The sequence below is a fragment of the Balaenoptera acutorostrata genome, chromosome 3, assembly GCF_949987535.1.
Source record: "Balaenoptera acutorostrata chromosome 3, mBalAcu1.1, whole genome shotgun sequence".
Taxonomy (NCBI): Eukaryota; Metazoa; Chordata; class Mammalia; order Artiodactyla; family Balaenopteridae; genus Balaenoptera; species Balaenoptera acutorostrata.
The window spans coordinates 75,213,399-75,237,855 of record NC_080066.1 but is presented as its reverse complement, the minus strand read 5'-3'; the positions used below and the strand labels follow the sequence as shown (position 1 = coordinate 75,237,855).

The 24,457-nt window shown below is 34.1% G+C and overlaps 1 protein-coding gene across 4 annotated transcripts in view; it reads right to left on the bottom strand.

The window, feature by feature from the left end:
- The window catches only part of VPS13C (vacuolar protein sorting 13 homolog C), a 197,130-nt gene that overhangs the window by 19,944 nt on the left and 152,729 nt on the right, over positions 1–24,457 (bottom strand). For all 4 annotated transcript variants that reach the window (XM_057542575.1, XM_057542576.1, XM_057542577.1 and 1 more), the window contains exons 63-72: positions 24,044–24,177; positions 21,860–21,986; positions 18,287–18,522; positions 6,744–6,885; positions 5,573–5,713; positions 4,700–4,781; positions 4,519–4,588; positions 3,777–3,888; positions 3,546–3,659; positions 1,452–1,591 (exon numbers count right to left, since the gene is read on the bottom strand). In XM_057542575.1, coding sequence (XP_057398558.1) covers positions 1,452–1,591; positions 3,546–3,659; positions 3,777–3,888; positions 4,519–4,588; positions 4,700–4,781; positions 5,573–5,713; positions 6,744–6,885; positions 18,287–18,522; positions 21,860–21,986; positions 24,044–24,177 — 1,298 coding nt within the window. The remainder of the gene's footprint in view (positions 1–1,451; positions 1,592–3,545; positions 3,660–3,776; positions 3,889–4,518; positions 4,589–4,699; positions 4,782–5,572; positions 5,714–6,743; positions 6,886–18,286; positions 18,523–21,859; positions 21,987–24,043; positions 24,178–24,457) is intronic.

Here is a 24,457-nt window from a genome sequence, read left to right as displayed (position 1 = left end):
CTTGAATATAACTTTGGTTGCATTTCAAGATTATTTTTTGGACCAAATTCCCACCCAAAATAATTAATGAGTGAAAGACTACAAAAGCATTTAAGGCTCTTGAATAGATCCCTTTCCACTGATACAAAGAGTAAAAAAAAAAAAAAAAAAAGTGCCCATTTCTTAGATCCACCCCTCTCTAGTACTAGGATTTCTCATATTTTGAAAGCTTTAATAACTTGTTTTAATTTGCATATATTCTTTGATAAATAATAAAGCTAACCATTTCTAATATCTATTAGCCACTGTGTCTTCCCTTTTGTGAATTATCTAACATTGTCCTCTGGCACCTATGGCATTGGAACTTTTAGGTTAAAAATTAAGATTATTATCTTTTGTTATATTTGTCATCATATTTTTCCAGTCCTTTGTTTTTTAAGTGTTTTCATTGATTTTGTTGTAAGAGTTTAATTTTTATGCAGTCAAATCAATTTTGCATTTTTCCATTGGGATTTTTTCCATTGCTTTTAAACATAGAAAGGTTTCCTTTTATTCAGAGATTTGATAGCGATTAACTTCTATTTTTCCTTAGTCTTTGTTTTTCTATTTGAATTTTATGTTTAAGCCTTCAATTCCTATGAAATTTGATAGTGTACAAGTGAGGTGAAAATAATATTAATGAATTTTTTTCTCCAGTACCACTGTTGAATATTCAATTCAATAAACATTAATTGAATTTATATGTGTCTGGCACACACAAATATTCTTAATATTAAATGTAGCAAGGAGCTATTATCTATACTTTGCCATATAATTATACTGAAATCTAATCCTGTTGCTATATATTTCTAAATACAATTCCTTTTAAAACATGGTCAATTTATAATATACTACTAAACTAATTCAATGTTTATACTATATTCATGTATTATCTAGATACTGATAACTGCAGAAGATATTAGACTCTTTACCTTATCTTTATGAGTAAAATAAGTATACCTAAAGGGCTTAATTAGAAAGGGACCAAATTATTCAACGATAAGTAGTAAGAGGGGCTTCCCTGGTGGCGCAGTGGTTGAGAATCTCCCTGCCAATGCAGGGGACACGGGTTCGAGCCCTGGTCTGGGGAGATCCCACATGCCGCGGAGCAGCTGGGCCCGTGAGCCACAATTACTTAGCCTGCGCGTCTGGAGCCTGTGCTCCGCAACAAGAGAGGCTGCGATAATGAGAGGCCCGCGCACCGCGATGAAGAGTGGCCCCCACTTGCCACAACTAGAGAAAGCCCTCACACAGAAACGAAGACCCAACACAGCCATAAATAAATAAATAAATAAATAAATAAATAAAAAGAGTAAGTAGTAAGAATTATCATTTTTCTAAGCTAACATTCTAGCACAAATGGAGAGAATTAATATCCAGAAACATCATCCTGATATAAAAACCTCCCCAATACACTTTAACATAACTCTTACTTGAATATAAGGTCATCCACATCAGTCAGAGTAGCACCTATGCTTTTCAACAGCAGATTGACAGAATGAATTGGAATCATTTCCTGGTTTTCTTGGTCTGACCCTTCATCGCCAGAACCCAAAGACAAGCTCAAGTGCAACTAAAAGAAAAATAATGTTCAATAAATGAAACTAAAAACAAAAATATTTACATACATAGAAGCCAGATCGTCCAGATACAAACAAATGTTGTATCTTTCAATTAGAGTCCTAAAGAAAACTACTATTTGTTACTCAGTAAATTACACTGAACAGCTCTGATTCTCATATTTACCTTTTGATAAAATACAAATCAGTCTGTCCCAAAAATTGAACTATAATTTTATTCAAAGCCTATAAATACCATTGTGTTTATATGGAGGAGACCAAAACACTTTGCAAAAATAGCATCATCATTTTAAGGAGAAAAGTGTGTCAACTGGCCCACAAGTAGTCTCACACTTGAAATAATGGCCAATCATTTATTTTAATCCAATAAGATAAACAACTTATGGTAACAACTAACAATAACAACTGTGGTATAATCATACAATAATAACAAGTAACAAGAACATGACAATTATGGCAACAATTAGCAAGTTCTAAACAAATTTTTTAAAGAGTAATAAGTTTTTCAGCTTCCACAGACCCTTCAACTCAGTACTTAACCATGAGATTTTCACATTCCCATTTAGCTTCTTCTACTTTGCGCTGCATCATCATTAGTGCAACAGTGCCAGAAGGCAACAGTACCAGAAGACACAGGCGTAAGGTCATTCAACATGTGTAAGTAAAGCAGATAACTCTCCCTTCTCATTCTGCCATTCTCTAGGCATTTTCCCTCATCAACAGAGAGCTCAACAGAGGGGACTTAGGGTAAAGCCAAGAAAGCCTGGTTGTTGAGTTTTTTTCTCTGATGTGGACTTTTGCCCATCTTCAGAGTCACAGACTGCTGGGATCCAGGAAAGGTAATCTTAGGTGAAAAGAGATCCAGCTTTTTCCAGGGCAAAGTCACCATGGAATAAGAAAATGACCATGGTTCATGATCTTAATTATTCAACTTCATGGCACAATTCCCAGTGCGCCTAAAAATACGTATAGGTAAATCATCAATCTTTAATACCCCCTAGATTATAAACTCCATAAAGTCATTTTACACCTTCCACAGCAACTTTGATAGCAGGCCTTCAGTAAATATTTGTTGAAGGTACTGCTCAATCTCATAAAGAACTGATTTTCATTTAATAATGGAAAAGAAGTTATGCATAATACCACATAAAACAATATCAATTTTAAACCTAACACTATGGATATGTCTGATAACACCAAACTAATGTATCAATTTAAAATAATAATTGCATTTTATAAATCTATTCATTTAGCTGAATGGACTGGTGAATGCAACTAAAAATAATGTGCTATAAACAGTTTTGGAGACTGTAAAGGATCATCAATATTTTAAGAGAGTTACTTAATTGTAAATCTGGCCCATTACACAAGTTTAGAGCTTCATGGTTGACAGCATTTGTGAATTCTCTAAGCAGTCACCTTCCCCTATAAAAGCTAAAAAGAATAACAAAAGGAGATAAGGAAATGGGTTCATAAAGTACAAAATCAGGCAAGTGAAAGGTATCCAATTTTCCACTCTCTTAGTTACAATCAAATTTTGGAAGGGTGAAAAACACCGCATCAACAGTATAATACCTACTTTAGCGTTTTCACATTCTGGTTAGGAAACCCATTATAGCTTTCTATTCAGACAGTGACAGTAGTTACAAAGTGCAACCAAAACATTAAACATTGGTGAGCACTTCTTCACTTAATTCAGAAATGCTTTTGTCAGCTTTTTCCTTGAAGAAAGGGGTTATTAATGCAAGACTAGAAAGCATGCTCTGGTGGTTTCTCTGTGGGAATTATGGTTGTACATATGTCAGAGAACTGTCTTAATTATTTCAATTAATCAAACAAAATTCCCACCAAATACTTGATGCAACAAATTAAAACCCACATTTGTACACAGATCCTTTAAAAGTTCTACAATACTGTCAAATTTTCAAAATAGTAATTATAACAAACCTTAATAGGAGAAATATGGAAATGTTCAAAGAAACTAAGAATGGACGTATCAGTCACTGAGGTCTCCACTAATTCTGTGTTTATAGCATCAGAGTCTTCCTGGATTAACTCTGTCTGAAAAAAATTAATCAAGAATTTCTATTTTAATTTTTTTCCTACTACAATTAGTGCGAAGAATGGTTGATTTAATTTTTTTACTTTATAATTTTCCCAAGAAATAAAAATTATTACCCATTTTCTTTCAGCTTCAGGGTCAGCTGTTGGGGTAAACAGTGCAGTAATAGCTCCTAGAAACCCCTGATCAACTTTTAAGGCCATTTCCTGAATGAGAACCATAAAATACCTAAGGAAAAAAAAATTTTTAAGTGGAAAAGGTTTCTTTAAAGATGAAAAAGGCTTTCTATCAAACCTTGTAATTTTCCATGTTAAAACTTCGATTTTGGCCAAAAACCACAGCGAGATCTTGTTCCTTGATCTCTAAAAAAGTGTTATGTTAGTAAGATCAAAGTCTACTTAGACTGAGAATTTTTTTTTTTCATCATAGTGAAGGTTTCACTAGAGGTAATACTGCTGTATTAACACTTAGCATTTAAAGTCCCAAATTCCATATTTATCATGATATAGAAGAGACAAAAGCAAAGATGATGTAGCATGTATTACTTAATTTTTAAAGTCCACAGGAATTACTTTAAAGAACACATCTCACAAACACACTTATCATTTATATTTCACTGACTGTTTTATATTCTAATGGAAGTTACAAAGGAGAGAAAGTGGTTGAAGGAATTTTACTTTAAAATATATATTATTAAAATAAGTTTCAATATAGAAAATCACTTGACCAAAAGTAGATTGATATGTTCAGGTGGATAATAATTTTTATACAGAAGTCACTTTCAAAAGAGTAAAATTTATTTTCAAAGTAGATTCTCATTTTAAATTCCTTTAGATAAATGAGGGAATCTTTACTTACTTGAACTGTAAGACTTTACTGTACTCATTAAATCTTGTGATGACACTCACATCAATGAAAGGTTTGGGCTCTAAAAGGAATAAAGAAAACAGGAAAAAGGCAATCAAGCTTTATAGCAGGTCAAAATAATGTCTACTCAACTTTTATATATAGGGTATATCTCAATTTAATTATTTTTTACCTGAATCCAAAGCAATAGATTTTGGAGGGGCCACAGGATGAAATACAACAGGGAACACTGTACCTGGTAACTGACTATCAACCTGACCAAAAAAAAAAAAAGAAAGAAAACTGATTCAGCAGGACTTGAAATAATTTAAATTTAAACTTTTGTTTCAGAGACAATATTATAGACGATGCCACTAATTACATCATAAGTAAGTATCTGTATGTATATGTGCTGCTATTAAAAGTTTCACTTTAAATCTAAAAATTCTTATAAATCTCACCAAGGGCAAGCTTTTACATAAAGGAATATATAAACATCCTCATAATTGCATTAAAATTGTGCAGCATGAACACCATTAATGGAAATATTTGTATCTATGGATCATGTGAGATTTCATCTATCTATTATTTAAATAAGAATGTAAGTAGAGACCAGATATGAAATTAGAGGTTAGGTATTAAGAAAAAAATAAAAATGTCCTAAATAGTAGTAATCGGTAGTTAAAAGCAAGAGATGGAGAGAGAGAGGAAGGCAGCAAGCAAACAAGCAGACAAAAACAGCCTCCAATAAAGCCCTGCTCATTCCCATATAGGACAAAAGAAAATCCGATTTTGGGATCCCGTGACAAATACAAAGGAATATTAAAAATAACAATTTCAGTGTAAGAAAACACTCTGGCAGGCTAACTGGTCAAATTAAAGTCTCAACGGTCATTTAGCCTTGGATGGTGAATCTACAGGATATGTGGAAGAAGGAGAATAAACATATAAACAAAAAGAAAGATACCAATTATGATGCATGATAGAATCTTATTAAAAAAAAAAATTCAGACCCAAGATTCCCAAACTGATTAGATATATCTACTGAATAGGATGATAATGTTACCTGAAGCCAATACAATCTGGCCCTTAAACTTCTTTGGTGAGGAGACTGCTTAAATTCAACCTGAATTCCTGATAAAAAATCTCGCTTTATAGGGCACCGAACAGGGAGGCGCATCTCCATTGGGTCTTTGCCAAAATTTACCTGGAAACAAAGTACATGTGTTTGTGATAAACTGGTATGAGCAGTGAAGCCCATTGTAAATATCCACTCACTCACCAACGGAAAAGGAAAAATATCTTAATCTCTTGGTCTCATCAAAAGATCTACCTTAAGATGATCTACAGTTGAGATACTGGAAGCAGAATCATCACTTTTCTACCAAGGTTATAGGAAAACAAGAAAACAACTGGAGAACTTTTCAACTATATAAATTACACTTAAAGAAAATAAGCCATGCTTTTTAAATTTTAAAAACCTCAATTGTAATGGATAATTCTAGATAACACTTAAACTGTTTTAACAAAGTTAAACAAGGAATAGTTAATAGCTTATTTACGTCTGACACTAGTTGTAGAGTGTTTTTTCATTTGAGCATGACCAACACTTACAGGGATGGGGGCGGGGTTGGGGAGCATATCTGGTGACAATGCAAACTTAACCATTAAAGACAAAGAGTAACCCAAATTGTATGACTGAACCTGCAGTCAAGCTTCTGGGGTCTTCTTGGAGCAAAAGTGACTTTCAGTTTCAACAGCGTAGGGGCCTATGTAGAGTACACATCTATTTGTGCACAACTACTCATGTCCTACAATCATTCACATTTAATGAATTTAATTGAGCAAGTTTTCTATAGGGTTTTCATCACTGATATATACAATTTTGCACAGCCTTTATTTAGCAATATATATTGGTATCATTCAGAATAGGAAAACTTTCAATAAGTAATATTAATTTCTCCATAATCATCCTAAAAACAAGTTACATGAAACTATCTGCTTTGCAAATAGAAGAAATTATAAAAATGCAGATAAGAAACATATTTAATGTTTCATACTATATGATTCAACAATGTATTTTAATTTAAAATGTACTAATAAATTTTATTAGTCATGCCAATCCTGCAAATAAATTAGTTTCTGCATACACATTTTTATGTGGATAGTGAAATTTTATTTACTACCACCAGAAGCAACAAAATACATATATAAGAAACAAAACAATTTTGGTATACCTCAAAATTATCATCTAGTTTAATCCAGCCAAGGTCTCTTGATTCTAGATATTTCTTATAGGACTTTTCCAATAAAATTATCTGCTTTTGACTAAATGGCTTCCATTTCTGTTTTGGTTTCATCTCCCAAACAACACCAGAACTAAAATAATTCACAAAGAAAATTAATTAAATTAAATACATATTTAGGTTGTGGAATTGTCATTCAACTCCAAATTGTTGCAACTGTCAACCACCTATGAAAATCACATTTATACATGAGATTTTTTTTAAATACCAAAATATATCTGTGTTATAAAAGTGCATAAGGAAAAGAGGCAGGGGAAAATCGTCTTCTATCACACATTGACATCAATGAGCTAAGGGACTAGCAAACTTTTTCATATGGGGATATTTTAGGTTTTGTGAGCTGAGACAAAATCAAAGTTATTATGTAGGTACTTAAATAACAAGAGAGAAAAAACACTTCCACACATTTTTTAATTGATGAAATTCAAAATGTAAAAATAACAATCGGGTACAATTTTTAAAAACAAGTCTATTAGTGAGAAAAACACTTTCTCCCTCTCTCCCTCCCTTCCTTTTTATTGAGATATAGTTGACATATAACATTATTTAGTTTCAGATGTACAACATAATGATTTTTGTATATACTGTAAAACTATCACCACAGTAACAGTTAACATCCATTACCATACATAGTTACAAAAAAATTTTTTTACACTTCTTTTGTGGGGGGTGACAACTTTTCACTTAATTAGGGCTCAAAGTTAGTGTTCCCTCTTATCAAATTCTATTGCAAATGTTCATCTGTTAATGCTGGTCTGTAATGAGCATCTTTAAAAATGTCCTTTCGCACAGAGAGATACTGTCAAATACTGATCTCAATCTAAGAGAATATTAGTTTAACTAAGCATATGTATTGCTTGTAATACATTTGTAAAATTCTATTCTATATTAGAAAAATTCTAGATCTAATTTTAAATTGTTTCCTACCCTATTAGATTCTTCTCTTGATTGTTGCCTTTTAGCATGTCAATACATTACAAATCAATCACTTCTGATTGAAGGTTAGGTAGAAGCTCTTTCATTAATAGTTAAATGAATTTTGAAATGTGGAAATTTTCTTTGTACTTGCACTGGGGTTGGAAAACATGTTGTTGGAACTATAGTTGTAGGTCATAGAATATATCCACCAACTCCAAACTTGTGTGGGGTTGGAGACCTCACTTCTTGTTTTAACTTTGGACAGCAGAGGAAATATATAAAATAGACTAACATTATTTGCAATTCAAATGTTAGTCATCATCAAAATGACTTTGCTGTTTTACTTTCTGCTTTTAGGTTGAATTTGCTATCAATTCTGCAGCAAAAGCTAACTTCCAAAGCCATTCAGTGTTCAATAATAGTGGCTGAGGGTGGTTCTTTTCATTTAGAAAAATTTTAATCTTGACCAGGAACTCAAAAAAAGTACAATGAAAAGTATTACCGTTACACAGTCGAATTGCTGTGTGTTAAGTAAGGACATTCGGCTTCTAGTTCTGACAAAAATTCGCTGAACTAATGATGGTTAAGTCCACAAGAGTGAATGAAGTTCCTTATTGGGCACTACTGGTTTGATAACAAATGATCAATTCGAATATTTTCTACAAAGTACCTGCTGACAAACAACATAATGAAACTATACACATTCAACACTACATTTTCACAAGCTTTGTGAATTTGTCCAACTGTGTCTTCTTGTGTTTCACACATTATTTTCTCATCATTAGTTGTAATGTATCTTCGAAGATTCCACTTCATGTACTGAATTAGTATTACTTCAACTTGTTTGAAAATATTCTCACCTGTATTGTTCTATGTTGACTATTTATAGAGGCTAACTCTTCATTCACTTTCAAACTCAGTACTGGCTTCTCAAATATGCAACTGGGCGTATTGGTAACATCTATTCACTCATGAAGAGCCAAGGAAAACCACTCAAAATTATTTGCCTGTTTTCTAATTAACTACTGATGTTGCTCCAAATGTCCTCAATTCTTCAAGCAACTGTTCTCACCAAAAGGCTAATGCTCCTAAGTTTATATGCTCTGGACACATTTCTTTAGCTGCTACAATCAGACACGATTCAATTAATCCACCATAGGTAAAAGGCTTTCTCTGCATGGCTTAACAAATGGGTCACTCCGAAACTAACTTTGGTTGCAGCTTCATTTTTGTTTTGTTTTTTTTAATCTTATAAAGAAATTCTTCTGTGATGAGATATTTTGTCTTAAATTTTCTAATTTTTCTGGCCGTTGCTCTCCTGTGAGTTGGATATATTCTGACGCATACCTAGTTTGCAAATGTCAATATATATTATATTCTTTAACTACACACAGTGTCATTACATAATAAAATAATGCTTTGCCATTTCATTTGATAACTGTGTCCTATAGGAGAGACATTCAAAGTCCACTTTTCTTATTTTGACATGATGAGTATGCATTAAAAATAAAAAATAAATAAAAGTTGCAGTAGAGCTATATGTGTGGCACTCAAACATTCTCAAGTTATAACTACATCACTGTCATTTGTTATGCACTGAGCAGCAGTACAAAAGCAGTCACAGACATGCAAAAGAATAAGCAAGGCTGTTTTCTAATAAAACTTTACTTATAGGCAACAAACTCTGAATTTCATATACTTTTCATGTGTTACAAAATATTATTGTTCTTTTGATTTTTCAATCATTTAAAAATGTAAAAAAATCACTATTAGATCAAGGGCTATACAAAAACACGCAGCAGACTAGATTTGGCTCTTAGGCCATACTTTGCGGATCCCTTATTGGAGAATGTTTGCATAAAGATAAAACGTAACTCCATAATGCATTAATTTACATAACTTGTTGATAATAGTCATGATAGTGTTAACAATGTCCTCACTACATAACGTGCTTACGGGACACCAGTCAATGAAGGTAATGAATAAACTACCTACTATAAATTATATAAATTCAACATGATAAAGCTTCCACAAACTAGGAAGAGAGGGGAACTTCTTCAACTTGATAAAGAACATCTACAAAATACCTACAGTTAACACCATACCTAACAGTGAGAAACTAGATATATTCTTGCTAAGATCAGGAACAAAGCAAGGATGTCCACTCCCACCAGTCCTAGTTAACATTGTACAGGAAATCCTAGATAATGTAATAAGACAAGAAAGTGAAATAAAAGGTACACAGATTGAGAAGAAAGACATAAAGAACTGATGACTTTGTTCTTAGATGACACAAATGTCTATGTAGAAAATCCCAGAGAATTAACCAAAAAACTCCTGCAACTAGTAAGTTTCAAGATACAAGGTTAACATAAAAAAGTCAAATACTTTCTTATATACTAGCAATAAACAATTGGAACGTGAAATTAAAAACACGATAATGTTTATATTAGTACCAAAGAAATGAAATACGTAGGTATAATAAAATCTAACAAATCTGTATAAGATCTACATGAGGAAAAACCATAGGAGTCTGATGAAAGAGATCAAAGATCTAAATAAATCAAAATATCCATGTACATGGATATGAAGATTCAGTATTGTCAAAATATCAGTTCTTCCCAAGTTGATCTATAGATTCAATGCAATCCCAATCAGAATTCCAGCTAATTATTTTGTGGATGTTGACAAACTGATTCTAAAGTTTATATGGAAAGGCAAAGACTCAAAATAGCCAACACAATATGAAAGGAGAAGAAAAAAGTTGAAGAACTGACACTACCTGACTTCAAGATTACTATAAAACTAGAAAAATCAAGACAGTGTGATATTGATGAAAGAACAGACAAACAGATCAAGAGAACAGAACTGAGAGCCCAGTAACAGACACAAACAAACAGTCAACTGATTTTTGAAAAGGAGCAAAAGCAATTCAGAGGAGAAAGAACAGTCTTTTCAACAAATGGTAATACAACTGGACATTCACATGCCAAAAAAGTGAATCTAGACAAAGAGCTTACATATTTCACAAACAACCCCTCAAAATGGATGACCTAAATATCAAACACAAAACTATAAAATTCCTAGAAGATAACATAGGAGAAAGTCTAAGTGACTTTAGGTTTGGCAATGAATTTTAAGATATGACACCAAAAACACAATCCATGAAAGAGAAATAGATGTAGGACTTCAATGAAATTGAAAATTTCTGCTCTGAGAAAAAGACTGTTAAAAGAATGAAAAGACAAGCCACAGGCTGGGAGAAAATACTTGTAAAACACATATCTGATAAAAGACTGATACCCCAAAAATACAAAAACTCTTAAAACTCAACAATAACAAAAAATTTTAAATTGGGCAAAAGATCTGAACCTCATCACAGAAGATGTTCAAATGACAAGCATATGAAAAGATGCTCAACATCATATGTAATTAGGTGTTCAACATCATATGTAATTAGTCAAATTAAAACAAGATATCACTACAGACCTATTAGACTAGCCAAAATCCACACAATGACAACACCAAACACTGGCAAGGATGTGGAGCAACAGGAACTCTCATTCATTCCTGGCAGGACTCCAAATGGTGCAGCCTCTTCGGAAGACAATTTGGCAGTTTCTCACAAATCTAAACATACTCTTACCATATGATTCAGCAGTCATGTTCCTTGATATTTACCCAAATGAGGCAAAATCTCATGTCTACACAAAAATCCAGCGCATGAATATTCATAACTACCAAAACTTGGAAGCAACCAGGAAGTCCTTCACTTGGAAGCAACCAAGAAGTCCTTCACTAGGTAAATGGATAAATAAACTGTAAATAAACTGTGTTACATCCACACATGCCACATTACTCAGTGATTAAAAAAAAAGAATCATCTATCAAGTCACAAAAAGACATAATTAACCTTAAAAGGATATTACTAAATGAAAGAAGTCAATTTGAAAAGGTTACATGTACGATTCCAATGATAAGATATTCCGGAAAAGGCAAAACTGTGGAGACAGTAAAAAGATCAGTGGTTTTCAGGTGTTCAAGAGGAGGGAGGGAGCAATGAATAGGTGGGGCATAGGTGATTTTTTAGAGTAGTGAAATTATACTATAAGATCCTGTAATGGTGGATACATATACATTTATCAAAATCCTTAGAATTTACAACACTAAGAGCAAATGCAAACAATACAAACAACAGACTTTAGAAAATAATAATGTATCAGTATTAGTTCATCAACAGCAACAAATGTACCACACTATTTCAAGATGTTAATAACAGGTGAAACTGGGGTGATGGGTGGGGAGAAGGGATAAAATAGGAACTCTGTACTTTTTACATTTAATTATTTTGTAAACCTAAAACTGTTTTTTAAAAAGTCTATTTTTTAAAAAATTATGTAACTCATTTTCCTCAGTACACATCCTACTGAATGTGTATTGAATGTGTAGTGTGTCAGAAAAAGGTAATCAAGTTCTTTTAGATGAAATTTTAAAATGTCCTTATAAATAAAGGTCAATCTAACAAAATACACTAGCGTATATAATATTAGAGGAAAAATAAGTTATATCAAAGAACAAGAGAGTGGAGAAAACCGGATTTATATAATTTCAAAAAGATTTTCAAACTACAATCCTGCAGCCTGTGGAACAAAAACCACATTCACAGAAAGACAGACAAGATGAAAAGGCAGAGGGCTATATACCAGATGAAGGAACAAGATAAAACCCCAGAAAAACAACTAAATGAAGTGGAAATAGGAAACCTTCCTGACAAAGAATTCAGAATGATAGTGAAGATGACCCAGGACCTCGGAAAAAGAATGGAGGCAAAGATTGAGAAGATGCAAGAAATGTTTAACAAAGACCTAGAAGAGTTAAAGAACAAACACCTAGAAGAATCAAAGAACAAACAAACAGTGATGAACAATACAATAACTGAAATGAAAAATACACTAGACGGAATCAATAGCAGAATAACTGAGGCAGAAGAACAGGTAAGTGACCTGGAACACAGAATGGTGGAACTCCCTGCCGGAGAACAGAATAAAGAAAGAAGAATGAAAAGAAGTGAAGACAGCCAAAGAGACCTCTGGGACAACATTAAACGCACTAACATTCACATTATAGGGGTCCCAGAAGGAGAAGAGAGAGAGAAAGGACCCAAGAAAATATCTGAAGAGAATACAGTCAAAAAATTCCCTAACATGGGAAAGGAAATAGCCACCCAAGTCCAGGAAGCACAGAGAGTCCCAGGCAGGATAAACCCAAGAAGAAACACGCTGAGATACATAGTAATCAAACTGATAAAAATTAAAGACAAAGAAAAATTATTGGAAGCAACAAGGGAAAAGCAACAAATAAGATACAAGGGAACTCCCATAAGGTTAACAGCTGATTTCTCAGCAGAAACTCTACAAGCCAGAAGGGAGTGGCATGATATATTTAAAGTGATGAAAGGGAAGAACCTACAACCAAGATTACTTTACCCAGAAAGGATTTCATTCAGATTCGATGGAGAAATCAAAAGCTTTACAGACTAGCAAAAAGCTAAGAGAATTCAGCACCACCAAACCAGCTCTACAACAAATGCTAAAGGAACTTCTCTAAGTGGGAAACCCAAGAGAAGAAAAGGACCTACAAAAACAAACTCATAACAATTAAGAAAATGGTAATAGGAACATACATATAATTATCTGAAACGTGAATGGCTTAAATGCTCCAACCAAAAGACACAGGCTCGCTGAATGAATACAAAAACAAGACCCATATATATGCTGTCTACAAGAGACCCACTTCAGACCTACAGACACATATAGGCTGAAAGTGAGGGGATGGAAAAAGATATTCCATGCAAATGGAAATCAAAAGAAAGCTGGAGTAGCAATTCTCATATCAGACAAAATAGACTTTAAAATAAAGACTATTACAAGAGACAAAGAAGGACACTATATAATGATCAAGGGATCGATCCAAGAGGAAGGTATAACAATTGTAAATATTTATGCACCCAACATAGGAGCACCTCAATACATAAGGCAAAGACTAACAGCCATAAAAGGGGAAATCGACAGCAACACAGTCATAGTAGGGGACTTTAACACCCCACTTTCACCAATGGACAGATCATCCAAAATGAAAATAAATAAGGAAACAGAAGCTTTAAATGATACACTAAACAAGATGGACTTAATTAATATTTATAGGACATTCCATCCAAAAACATCAGAATACACTTTCTTCTCAAGTGCACACGGAACATTTTCCCGGATAGATCACATCTTGGGTCACAAATCAAGCCTCGGTAAATTTAAGAAAATTGAAATCATATCAAACATCTTTTCCAACCACAACGCTATGAGACTAAAAATCAATTACAGGGGAAAAAAACGTAAAAAACCCAAACACATGGAGGCTAAACAATACATTACTAAATAACCATGAGATCACTGAAGAAATCAAAGAGGAAATCAAAAAATACCTAGAGACAAATTACAATGAAAGCACGACAATCCAAAACCTATGGGATGCAGCAAAAGAAGTTCTAAGAGGGAAGTTTATAGCAATACAATCCTACCTCAAGAAACAAGAAAAATCTCAAATAAACAATCTAACCTTAAACCTAAAGGAACTAGAGAAAGAAGAACAAACAAAACCCAAAGTTAGTAGAAGGAAAGAAATCATAAAGATCAGAGCAGAAATAAATGAAATAGAAACAAAGAAAACAATAGCAAAGATCAATAAAACTAAAAGCTGGTTCTGTAAGAAGATAAACAAAATTTATAAACCATTAGCCAGACTCATCAAGAAAAAGAGGGAGAGGACTCAAATCAATAAAATTAGAAATGAAAAAGGAGCAGTTACAACAGATACCGCAGAAATACAAAGCATCCTAACAGACTACTACAAGCAACTCTATGCCAATAAAATGGACAACCTGGAAAAAATGGTCAAATTTTTAGAAAGGTATAAACTTCCAAGACTGAACCAGGAAGAAACAGAAAATATGAACAGACCAATCACAAGTAATGAAATTGAAACTGTGATTAAAAATCTTCCAACAAACAAAAATCCAGGACCAGATGGCTTCACAGGTGAATTCTATCAAACATTAAGAGAAGAGCTAACACCCATCCTTCCCAAACTCTTCCAAAAAACTGCAGAGGAAAGAACGCTCCCAAACTCATTCTATGAGGCCACCATCACCCTGATACCAAAACCAGACAAAGATACTACAAAAAAAGAAAATTACCAATATCACTGACGAATATAGATGCAAAAATTCTCAACAAAATACTAGCAAACAGAATCCAACAACACATTTAAAGGATCATACACCATGATCAAGTGGGATTATCGCAGGGATGCAAGAATTCTTCAATATATGCAAATCAATCAATGTGATACACCATATTAACAAACTGAAGAAGAAAAACCATATGATCATCTCAATAGATGCAGAAAAAGCTTTTGACAAAATTCAACACCCATTTATGATAAAAACTCTCCAGAAAGTGGGCATAGAGGGAACCTCCCTCAACATAATAAAGGCCATATACGACAAACCCACAGCTAACATCATTCTCAATGGTGAAAAACTGAAAGCATTTCTTCTAAGACCAGGAACAAGACAAGGATGTCCACTCTCCCCACTATTATTCAACATAGTTTTGGAAGTCCTAGCCACGGCAATCAGAGAAGAAAAAGAAATAAAAGGAATACAATTTGGAAAAGAAGAAGTAAAACTGTCACTGTTTGCAGATGACATGACAATATACATAGAAAATCCTAAAGATGCCACCAGAAAACTACTAGAACTAATCAATGAATTTGGTAAAGTTGCAGGATACAAAATTAATGCACAGAAATCTCTTGCATTCCTATACACTAACAATGAAAAATCTGAAAGAGAAAGTAAGGAAACACTCCCATTTACTACTGCAACAAAAAGAATAAAATACCTAGGAATAAACCTACCTAGGGAGACAAAAGATCTGATCTGTATTCAGAATCTATAAGACACTGATGCAAGAAATTAAAGATGATACAAACAGATGGAGAGATATACCATATTCTTGGATTGGAAGAATCAATATTGTGAAAATGACTATACGACCCAAAGCAATCTACAGATTCAATGCAATCCCTATCAAATTACCAATGGCATTTTCTACAGAACTAGACAAAAAAATCTTAAAATTTGTATGGAGACACAAAAGACCCCAAATAGCCAAAGCAATCTTGAGGGAAAAAAACAGAGCTGGAGGACTCAGACTCCCTGACTTCATACTACACTACAAAGCTACAGTAATCAAGACAATATGGTACTGGCACAAAAACAGAAATATAGATCCATGGAACAGGATAGAAAGCCCAGAGATAATCCCACACACCTATGGTCAACTCATGTATGACAAAGGAGGCAAGGATATACAATGGAGAAAAGACAGTCTCTTCAATAAGTGGTGCTGGGAAAACTGGACAGCTACATGTGAAAGAATGAAATTAGAACACTCCCTAACACCATACACAAAAATAAACTCAAAATGGATTAGAGACCTAAATGTAAGACCGGACACTATAAAACTCTTAGAGGAAAACAGAGGAAGAACACTCTTTGACATAAATCACAGCAAGATCTTTTTTGATCCACCTCCTGGAGTAATGGAAATAAAAACAAAAATAAATGAATGGGACCTAGTGAAACCTAAAAGCTTTTGCAAAGCAAAGGAAACTACAAACAAGACCAAATGACAACCCTCAGAATGGGAGAAAATATTTGCAAACGAATCGACAAAGGATTAATCTCCAAAATATATAAACAGCTCATGTAGCTCAATATTAAAAAAACAAACAACCCAATCAAAAAATGGGCAGAAGACCTAAACAGACATTTTTCCAAATAAGACAAACAGATGGCCAAGAAGCACATGAAAAGCTGCTCAACATCACTAATTATTAGAGAAGTGCAAATTAAAACTACAATGAGGTGTTACCTCACACCAGTTAAAATGGGCATCATTAGAAAAATCTACAAACAACAAATGCTGGAGAGGGTGTGGAGAAAAGGGAACCCTCTTGCACTGTTGGTGGGAATGTAAATTGATACAGCCACTATGGAGAGCAGTATGGAGGTTCCTTAAAAAACTAAAAATAGAATTATCATATGACCCAGCAATCCCACGACTGGGCATATACCCAGAGAAAACCATAATTCAAAAAGATACATGCACACTAACGTTCACTGCAGCACTATTTACAATAGCCAGGTCATGGAAGCAACCTAAATGCCCATCGACAGAGGAATGGATAAAGAAGATGTGGTACATATACACAATGGAATATTACTCAGCCATAAAAAGGAACGAAATTGGGTCATTTGTAGAGACATGGATGGATCTAGAGACTGTCATACAGAGTGAAGTAAGTCAGAAAGAGAAAAACAAATATCGTATATTAATGCATATATGTGGAACCTAGAAAAATGGTACAGATGAACCGGTTTGCTGGGCAGAAATAGAGACACAGATGTAGAGAACAAACGTATGGACACCAAGGGGGGAAAGCGGCGGGGGGTGGTGGTGGTGGTGTGATGAATTGGGCGATTGGGACTGACATGTATACACTGATGTGTATAAAATGGATGACTAGTAAGAACCTGCAGTATAAAAAAATAAATAAAATTCTAAAAAAAAAAAAGATTTTCATATTTAGTTCAAAATACTCTACAATAATGAAACACATAGCCAAGAGAATATATCAGTCATACATACATAAATGTACTAATATTACATTAATGGTATGTATAATACCATTTATTGAAGCCTTAATCTGTCAGGTGTTGCACAAAGAGCATTACATACATGATCTCTTTATTTCCTTAATTTTCTACTTCACGGAAGAAACACATGATTATCGATAGACCCTATGCTGGTTATACTTGGTAACCATTCCCCCCAACAGTCTCCAAAGAAGAATGAGTCTTTTACCATAGTTAGTGTGATTGAAACACCAAAATAGTTAAATTCAAATATTTTTCTTAGATAGGTATAAGCACAATCAGAGGAAATACCTGGCTCCATCATTATTAAAAAGTTCTAAATGAGTAGCCAATAAAGATTATGTACCCACGTGCACTACTGCCTGCCTGCTCTATAAATAACCCTTTCTACCGGTGTGTGCGACTTGTTGGCATCCCCCACCCACACCAGTTTCTCCAGCCTCTACAGCACCACTGCACGTGCACATACTTCTTTGTAGCTTCTCTTGGTGTTTTTATAATTCATTCCCAAAAAATACAAACAAACAACAAAGAAAGAAGCAAACCTCTTTCTTCCGCCAGCAACTGATGAGTATTATAAGGGCAAAGACATGACCTTAGTCATCTTTCAGTCCTAGGGGCTTTTCAACTAGCAGTGCAAACAGTTGTTCAGTAAGTTTTGCTGAAAGAATTGCATAGTAAGCAAATTCAGAACAGGTATCTGTCTATGCTCATCAAACGTGATATTACGAACTCAATGCCTTTTCAAGATTTCTGATACCTTTTCCTTCTTTCATACCTGGTTATCCCGATATACGAAACTTCTTGCTTGTTTTCATTGTTAACCAGTGAAAGCCCAAGACTGTGGAGAGAAAAAGTTACTTCATGATTGGCCTGCTCCAATTCTTCTGCCTGCAGTGCTTTGGAAACCAAGGCAACATCATCAGTGAAAAGCAAAACTCTCTGGCGCCCATCTAGAAATGATACCCAGTGTATCTGGATGTTTGCATCATACGGAAACTGTCCACATTCATCCTGTGGGAAAGAGAGACTTCATATTAAAACCACAAACAGTAAGCTTTTATTACATAAAGTTGAACTGTAGTAGCTGAGAAAGCATGACTATGAATCAGAAAATTATCAAAATAACAAATTAAAGTTATAATCTGTTTTAAAATATACTCACCAATTTTTTCAAACAGTAACAAAGATTAATAGTGCTTAATTTTTTTAAACCTTAGTTTGAGTTACCTCGTTAGTGCTCAAAGGGCACTTAGCAGGAACAAGAGTATCCTTCAATGGCACCAATGCCATAAGATGCTTACTTGTCTCCCAGATGGAGAACAGAATGGTTTAGAAATTTATTGGAAAAGTAACCTCAGGTAAAACTAACCTGGTTTATTTTTAGGTTTTAATAATTTATAACACTGCAAATACTTATATAAATCACATTGTTAAATAGTCAAACTATGGTGATCAGTTTGTACTAAGTTTCACTAAGAAGAGCCTTCTTGGCTGACAGTCTCATATAGCATTTAAAAATATGAGGCTTGATTTGGTGAGTGTCTTCAGAGATTTAGATAATGATTTTTCTCTCATTCTGGACTTAACATAAATATAACAACAGTTTGTTTCAGCAGGCAGTATAAGTTCCTAATATGTGCTTTTCATTTCATGCTTTCTTGGAAAACAAAAACCAAAACCAAATAAATAAAGGATGTTACCAAAAGAATAGGAATGGTTGGTATTTGTTGTTGTCTAAAATTTACCTATTGCTTTTAACATATGTCAAAGTAGACTGTGTAATTTTTTTACTCTAACATGATCAAATTTTGTAAATGTTCCAGAGATACCTACTAAGAAGGTGAATTCTCTCCTTGTAAACTACAAAATTTGATACGTAGCTTGGTTCAGTCTTAGTTATCATTCAAATACTCTCTAATCCCATTTGTTTTTCATCTATTTGATCGGTTAAAAATTAAATGAGGTGTGTTAAAATATCCTCAGGCAACTGTGTTTCAGTTGACTTCCAACAGTTTAAGTTTCACATTTTGATTCAATATTCACTGCATGAAGGTTTATGGCTATCATGCCTTCTTTGTCACATTATCATATTCTATTTAATAACTTTTGCTTTGAATTATAGTTGCTCAGAAATTAAAATCAACAACTTTCCTTTTTATTTTTGTTTGTCTGTTAAATCTTTACCATGTCTTCTGCTTTCAACTTTTTGTATTAGTTCAGTTAAAGCAGATCTCATGTAAGTAGCATTTGGTTAGAAATTAATTTTTAACTTAATCTGAATGTGGTCTTTTAATAGGAGAAGTTAAACCATTTTCATTTACTGGCATAATTGATGGGAAGGATGGTTTAGTGGGGCAAGTCCATGAACTGTGAAGTCAGACAGACCTGGTTTTGAATTCTAACCAGCAGTTCTAAGTTCCAATCATAAGAATTAATGATACTATATGACAAGCATTAACACACGATATACACTCAATAAAAGGTATTTGCCACTTTCTATACACTTCCTTAGGTTTCCTTCTTTTACTATAAGGGCAAAATTTTCTTTATTTTCATTTTCTCAATTAATTGTTTTAGAATTCTTTTATCACTGATTTTGGTTCTACTAATTGGTATCAAAAAAACCGCATCATCTTTGATCTATATTTCCTAAAATTTAGGATTAAATGGTGTTAATATAGTATGTTCAGAATATATTGTTTCCCTGCTCCTCTTTCACTTTATTTTGTTGTCTTTTATTTCACCATCTTTCTCCTTTTTCATATCTTTATAATTTTGGGGATCTCAGGCATACATTCTGAAATTTTTCTCTGGTCCTCCTGTAGTAAACAATTTTCAGAAGTATAATCAACCTCTGAATCTTTAGGATAATGTTACGTTTTTCTCCTGAACTATTTTTTTCATAAACTCCATGTTTGGTTTTTTTTTTTTCTGTTTATTCACACTTAATGAGGACAGGGCTTTCCAATACTGTAAGGATTTTCTCTGAATTCCCACTTGGGCCTGAGCAGAATTCCCTTCTCAGATCAACCCAGGGGACAAGGAAATGGGTAACTGCCTTGCTTCTAGCTCAAGTTTCATAATCTGGCAGATTACCTGCTGACTGAGGCACACTTACCTACTTTTCTTACTGCCTGGCTCTCTAACACCAAACAGAATAGAAACATTTAAAACCACAATCCCGTGAATATGCTACTACCAGGATTCTTCATGATTTTGCCTTAACTTACAGACCTGGATATCCTCCTTCAGGGTGGCATTACCACTTTCTCTCCAGGGCCTGTATACCACTTTCTGGGAGCTGTGGTTGCTGAGGAGCGTGAAATGCGAGGAGAAGGAGAATAACACCAGCCTAGTACAGGGCCCCTGGTTGAGCTACCATGTCTCTGAGCCAGAGACCTAAGAGGAACAGGGAATTTAAGCTCCTCTCTACCACTTATAAACCTTGAAGGTTTTTCTGTTGTAAAAAGTAAAGCATAAGCAGGCAATAGAGCTCCATCAAATTGTCAGGGCAAAAATCACTCCAAGAATCTCATAACTATCAGTCTGATTTTTCAAAGGTGGGTAAGTCTATCTCTTTTATGGGTATTTCAGAGGGAATATAGGAGAGGATAATTCAGTCACTGTTGGCCAATTACTATTTAAATAACCAACAAAGCTTTTCTAACAACTGGCATCGTCAGACAATGGAATATGACACTGTATGAACTTCTCAGGATAGAATACATTCCTACAGAAACTAGCTGCTCATGGAAGAGCAAGGCCTATATTAGGAAGCTGGCAGATGAATTCTTAAGCCCTTCCCAAAGTCTAAGAGTCTAGGAAATAACATATTGAATTAATTTAGCTACCTAAATATTGTTTCAATAAATATTTTATTAAATTTCTTATACGGGATAATTTGCATACTGTCAGATTCCTTTAATTAACAAAACATGTGGCTTTGATAGGGAAAACATGCCTAAAAATTCTCACAGCTAACAGTGGTACGCACATGTTCAAGATAAAGTTGTTTTTCATTTAGGCTCAAAATTCCTAAAAAAAACAAAACAAACAAACAAAAAATTCCTTTCTTTAAAACAAAAGTAAATAAAAAAGTACTTTCCTGGTCTTAGGCAAGCTGAAACAGGCCTATTTTTTTAAAACTGTAAATAAAGTATTTTGACTGATCTAGGACAAAATATTGGTATGAACTCTTTGCAATCTAAAGCCAAAAAGTAACTTATTTTGAAAATACTTTCAATTCATTTTTAGTTCAGTAAAGACAAAGATGACTGTGTGAAGCTAACTTGTCTACTTCCTTTGTTATCAGGTACTTCATACAGCACTCATTCACATCAAATGGTACCTTTAACAGATCATGTTCCCCAGCATTTGCTGCATAACTCCATATAAGTTTTCTGGTACCAGTGGGATCTGCCCAGGCAAAGAGTCGAACTTGTCTTGGCAGCAATACCATTTCTTCCTGTGACCCACTGAAATGCAAGCAACAAAGGGAAGATTAAAATATCCTGGCCTTGGGGCTTCCCTGGTGGCGCAGTGGTTGAGAATCTGCCTGCCAATGCAGGGGACACGGGTTCGAGCCCTGGTCTGGGAAGATCCCACATGCCGCGGAGCAACTGGGCCCGTGAGCCACAACTACTGAGCCTGAGCGTCTGGAGCCTCTGCTCCGCAACAAGAAAGGCCGCGATAGTGACAGGCCCGCGCACCGCGATGAAGAGTGGCCCCCACTCGCCGCAACTGGAGAAAGCCCTCGCACAGAAACAAAGACCCAACACAGCCAAAAATAAAAATAATAAATAAATAATAAATTTAAAAAAAAAAAAATATCCTGGCCTTGAGAAACCTAGACCCGTGGTTTATTGAGGAAAGGACTGGTGCAAACATCTTATAAAATTGCCTTTGTTAATAAAACACAACTCTGCCTAAAAATAAGTACCCTAAAATGTCCAATTAACTAATGATTTTGAAGCTTGAGGGAACAGAATACTGCCCTTTCTGAAGTTGCAGTATACTCTGAACTGATCTAGGCAAGATCACACTAATGAAATTCATTCAAGTAAACAGACTGCTACATCAGAGTTCATCTATAGAAAAGGCTGTGAATACTAAAATTTTTTTTTAATTAAAAAAAAAAATTTATTTGGCTGTGCTGGTCTTAGTTGTAGCATGCAGGATCTTCATTGCCGTGTGTAGGATCTTCATTAGGGCATGAGGAATCTTTAGTTTCGGCATGTGGAATCTTTAGTTGTAGCATGTGGGATCTAGTTCCCTGACCAGGGATCAAATCCGGGACCCCTGCATTGGGAGCACAGAGTCTTAACCACTCGACCACCAGGGAAGTCCCAATAGTAAATTTTTTAGTAGCAGAAGAACTTTACTTGGTGCTCAAATTTAAGATTTTAATCAAATGCAACGCATAAGAAATAAGCTCAGAGGAAAAAAAATTGGGTCCATGCACCACTGCTACTCAAAGTGTGGTCTGTGGACTAGCAGCATTAGCATTACCTGGAGGCTTGCTGGAAAGTGCAGAATTCTGGGCCCCACTTAAAACCTACTAAATCAGAATCTATATTTTAACAAGATTTCTAAGGGATCTGAATATTGATACTTAAGTTTAAGAAGTATTGGTCTAGATAATATAAAAGACTTTCCAGAGAACTAAAATAAAACAAAAAGTAACCCAATTAGTGTTTAATCCCAATCTATGCTTTTAAATCTCTCAGCAGACTCAAGCCATGAGAGTTATGAATACATTAAATCTGCAAGGCATTATTTTATATATATACATATATAATGTATATTATTATTTTATATTTTATATATACATATAAAATAATGCCTTGAAGATTTATAATAGTAATTCTTTGCAAATATATATTACATATTTTAAGGATTTAAAGCTATCTGTTATATCATTATTTAATGGCATTACCCAAGCCAAATGATAGCACAGACAAGAACAACAAAATTCCTATCAGCCTGTACTATAATACATTCAACACCACTATTTAATCTTCTACTTTAATCTTTCTTTAATCTTCTGCTCTCTTATTTAATCTTCTACTATTCCTACCAAAAAACTAGATACAGATTTACAGGGAGAGGTTCACTGAGCATCACCAGACTACAAAAGAACGATAATACTTAAACAGGTTCACAATTCCTTACGTGCAATTCTGAAGTTTAAAAAGCTCCAAATCTCCAAATATTTTTCTCTAAGTTTGGTGTCAAACGTCATGTGGCAGCAAAACTTGATCTGAACTGATGTGAAACTGTTAACGGTTTCATTTATCCCACTTACTGTGAAGGTTCACAACTTCTGCTACAGGAATACTAATGCGTTTGGTTATAGAGTAGTGTCTCAAAACCTGCTAAGGGTATTAGCAATAAACATCATGTATCCCTATTACCTTTCCAAAATCTGGAAACATGTAGAATGTGAAACACATCTAGCTCCAAGTATTTCCTAGAAGGGACTGTGGACCAGTAAAAGCAAATCAGATTTTCCAAGAACCCTTTTATTTCATACCTCTGTTTATATGTGAGGATGTCCCATGGTGTGTGGTTTACTATTAGGGCAGGTGCGGATCCCTCATGGTAATCAGAAAAGCTTATGACAGTTGAATGTGGAGCGGTATCTACATCCACCAAGATACCCCCATTCTATTGTAGAAAAAAAAAAAGAGTATGTTTGAGGTGTTGGTTTAAACTGCACATGGTACATTTAGAATTTCAATCACTTTTATAGATATTACAAAGTTGGTTTTCTTAAGTTCTTACTGAAAAGCACACTGGCTCTGATCTCTTACAAATATATGTACAGCATTATATATTGATATTTTAGTATACCTTCAATTAATTATCAGTATATTTTATAGCATGTCTTAATAAAATATTTTAAAGCAAACTTTAAAAATCAAAGACATTTTATTTTAAAACAGGA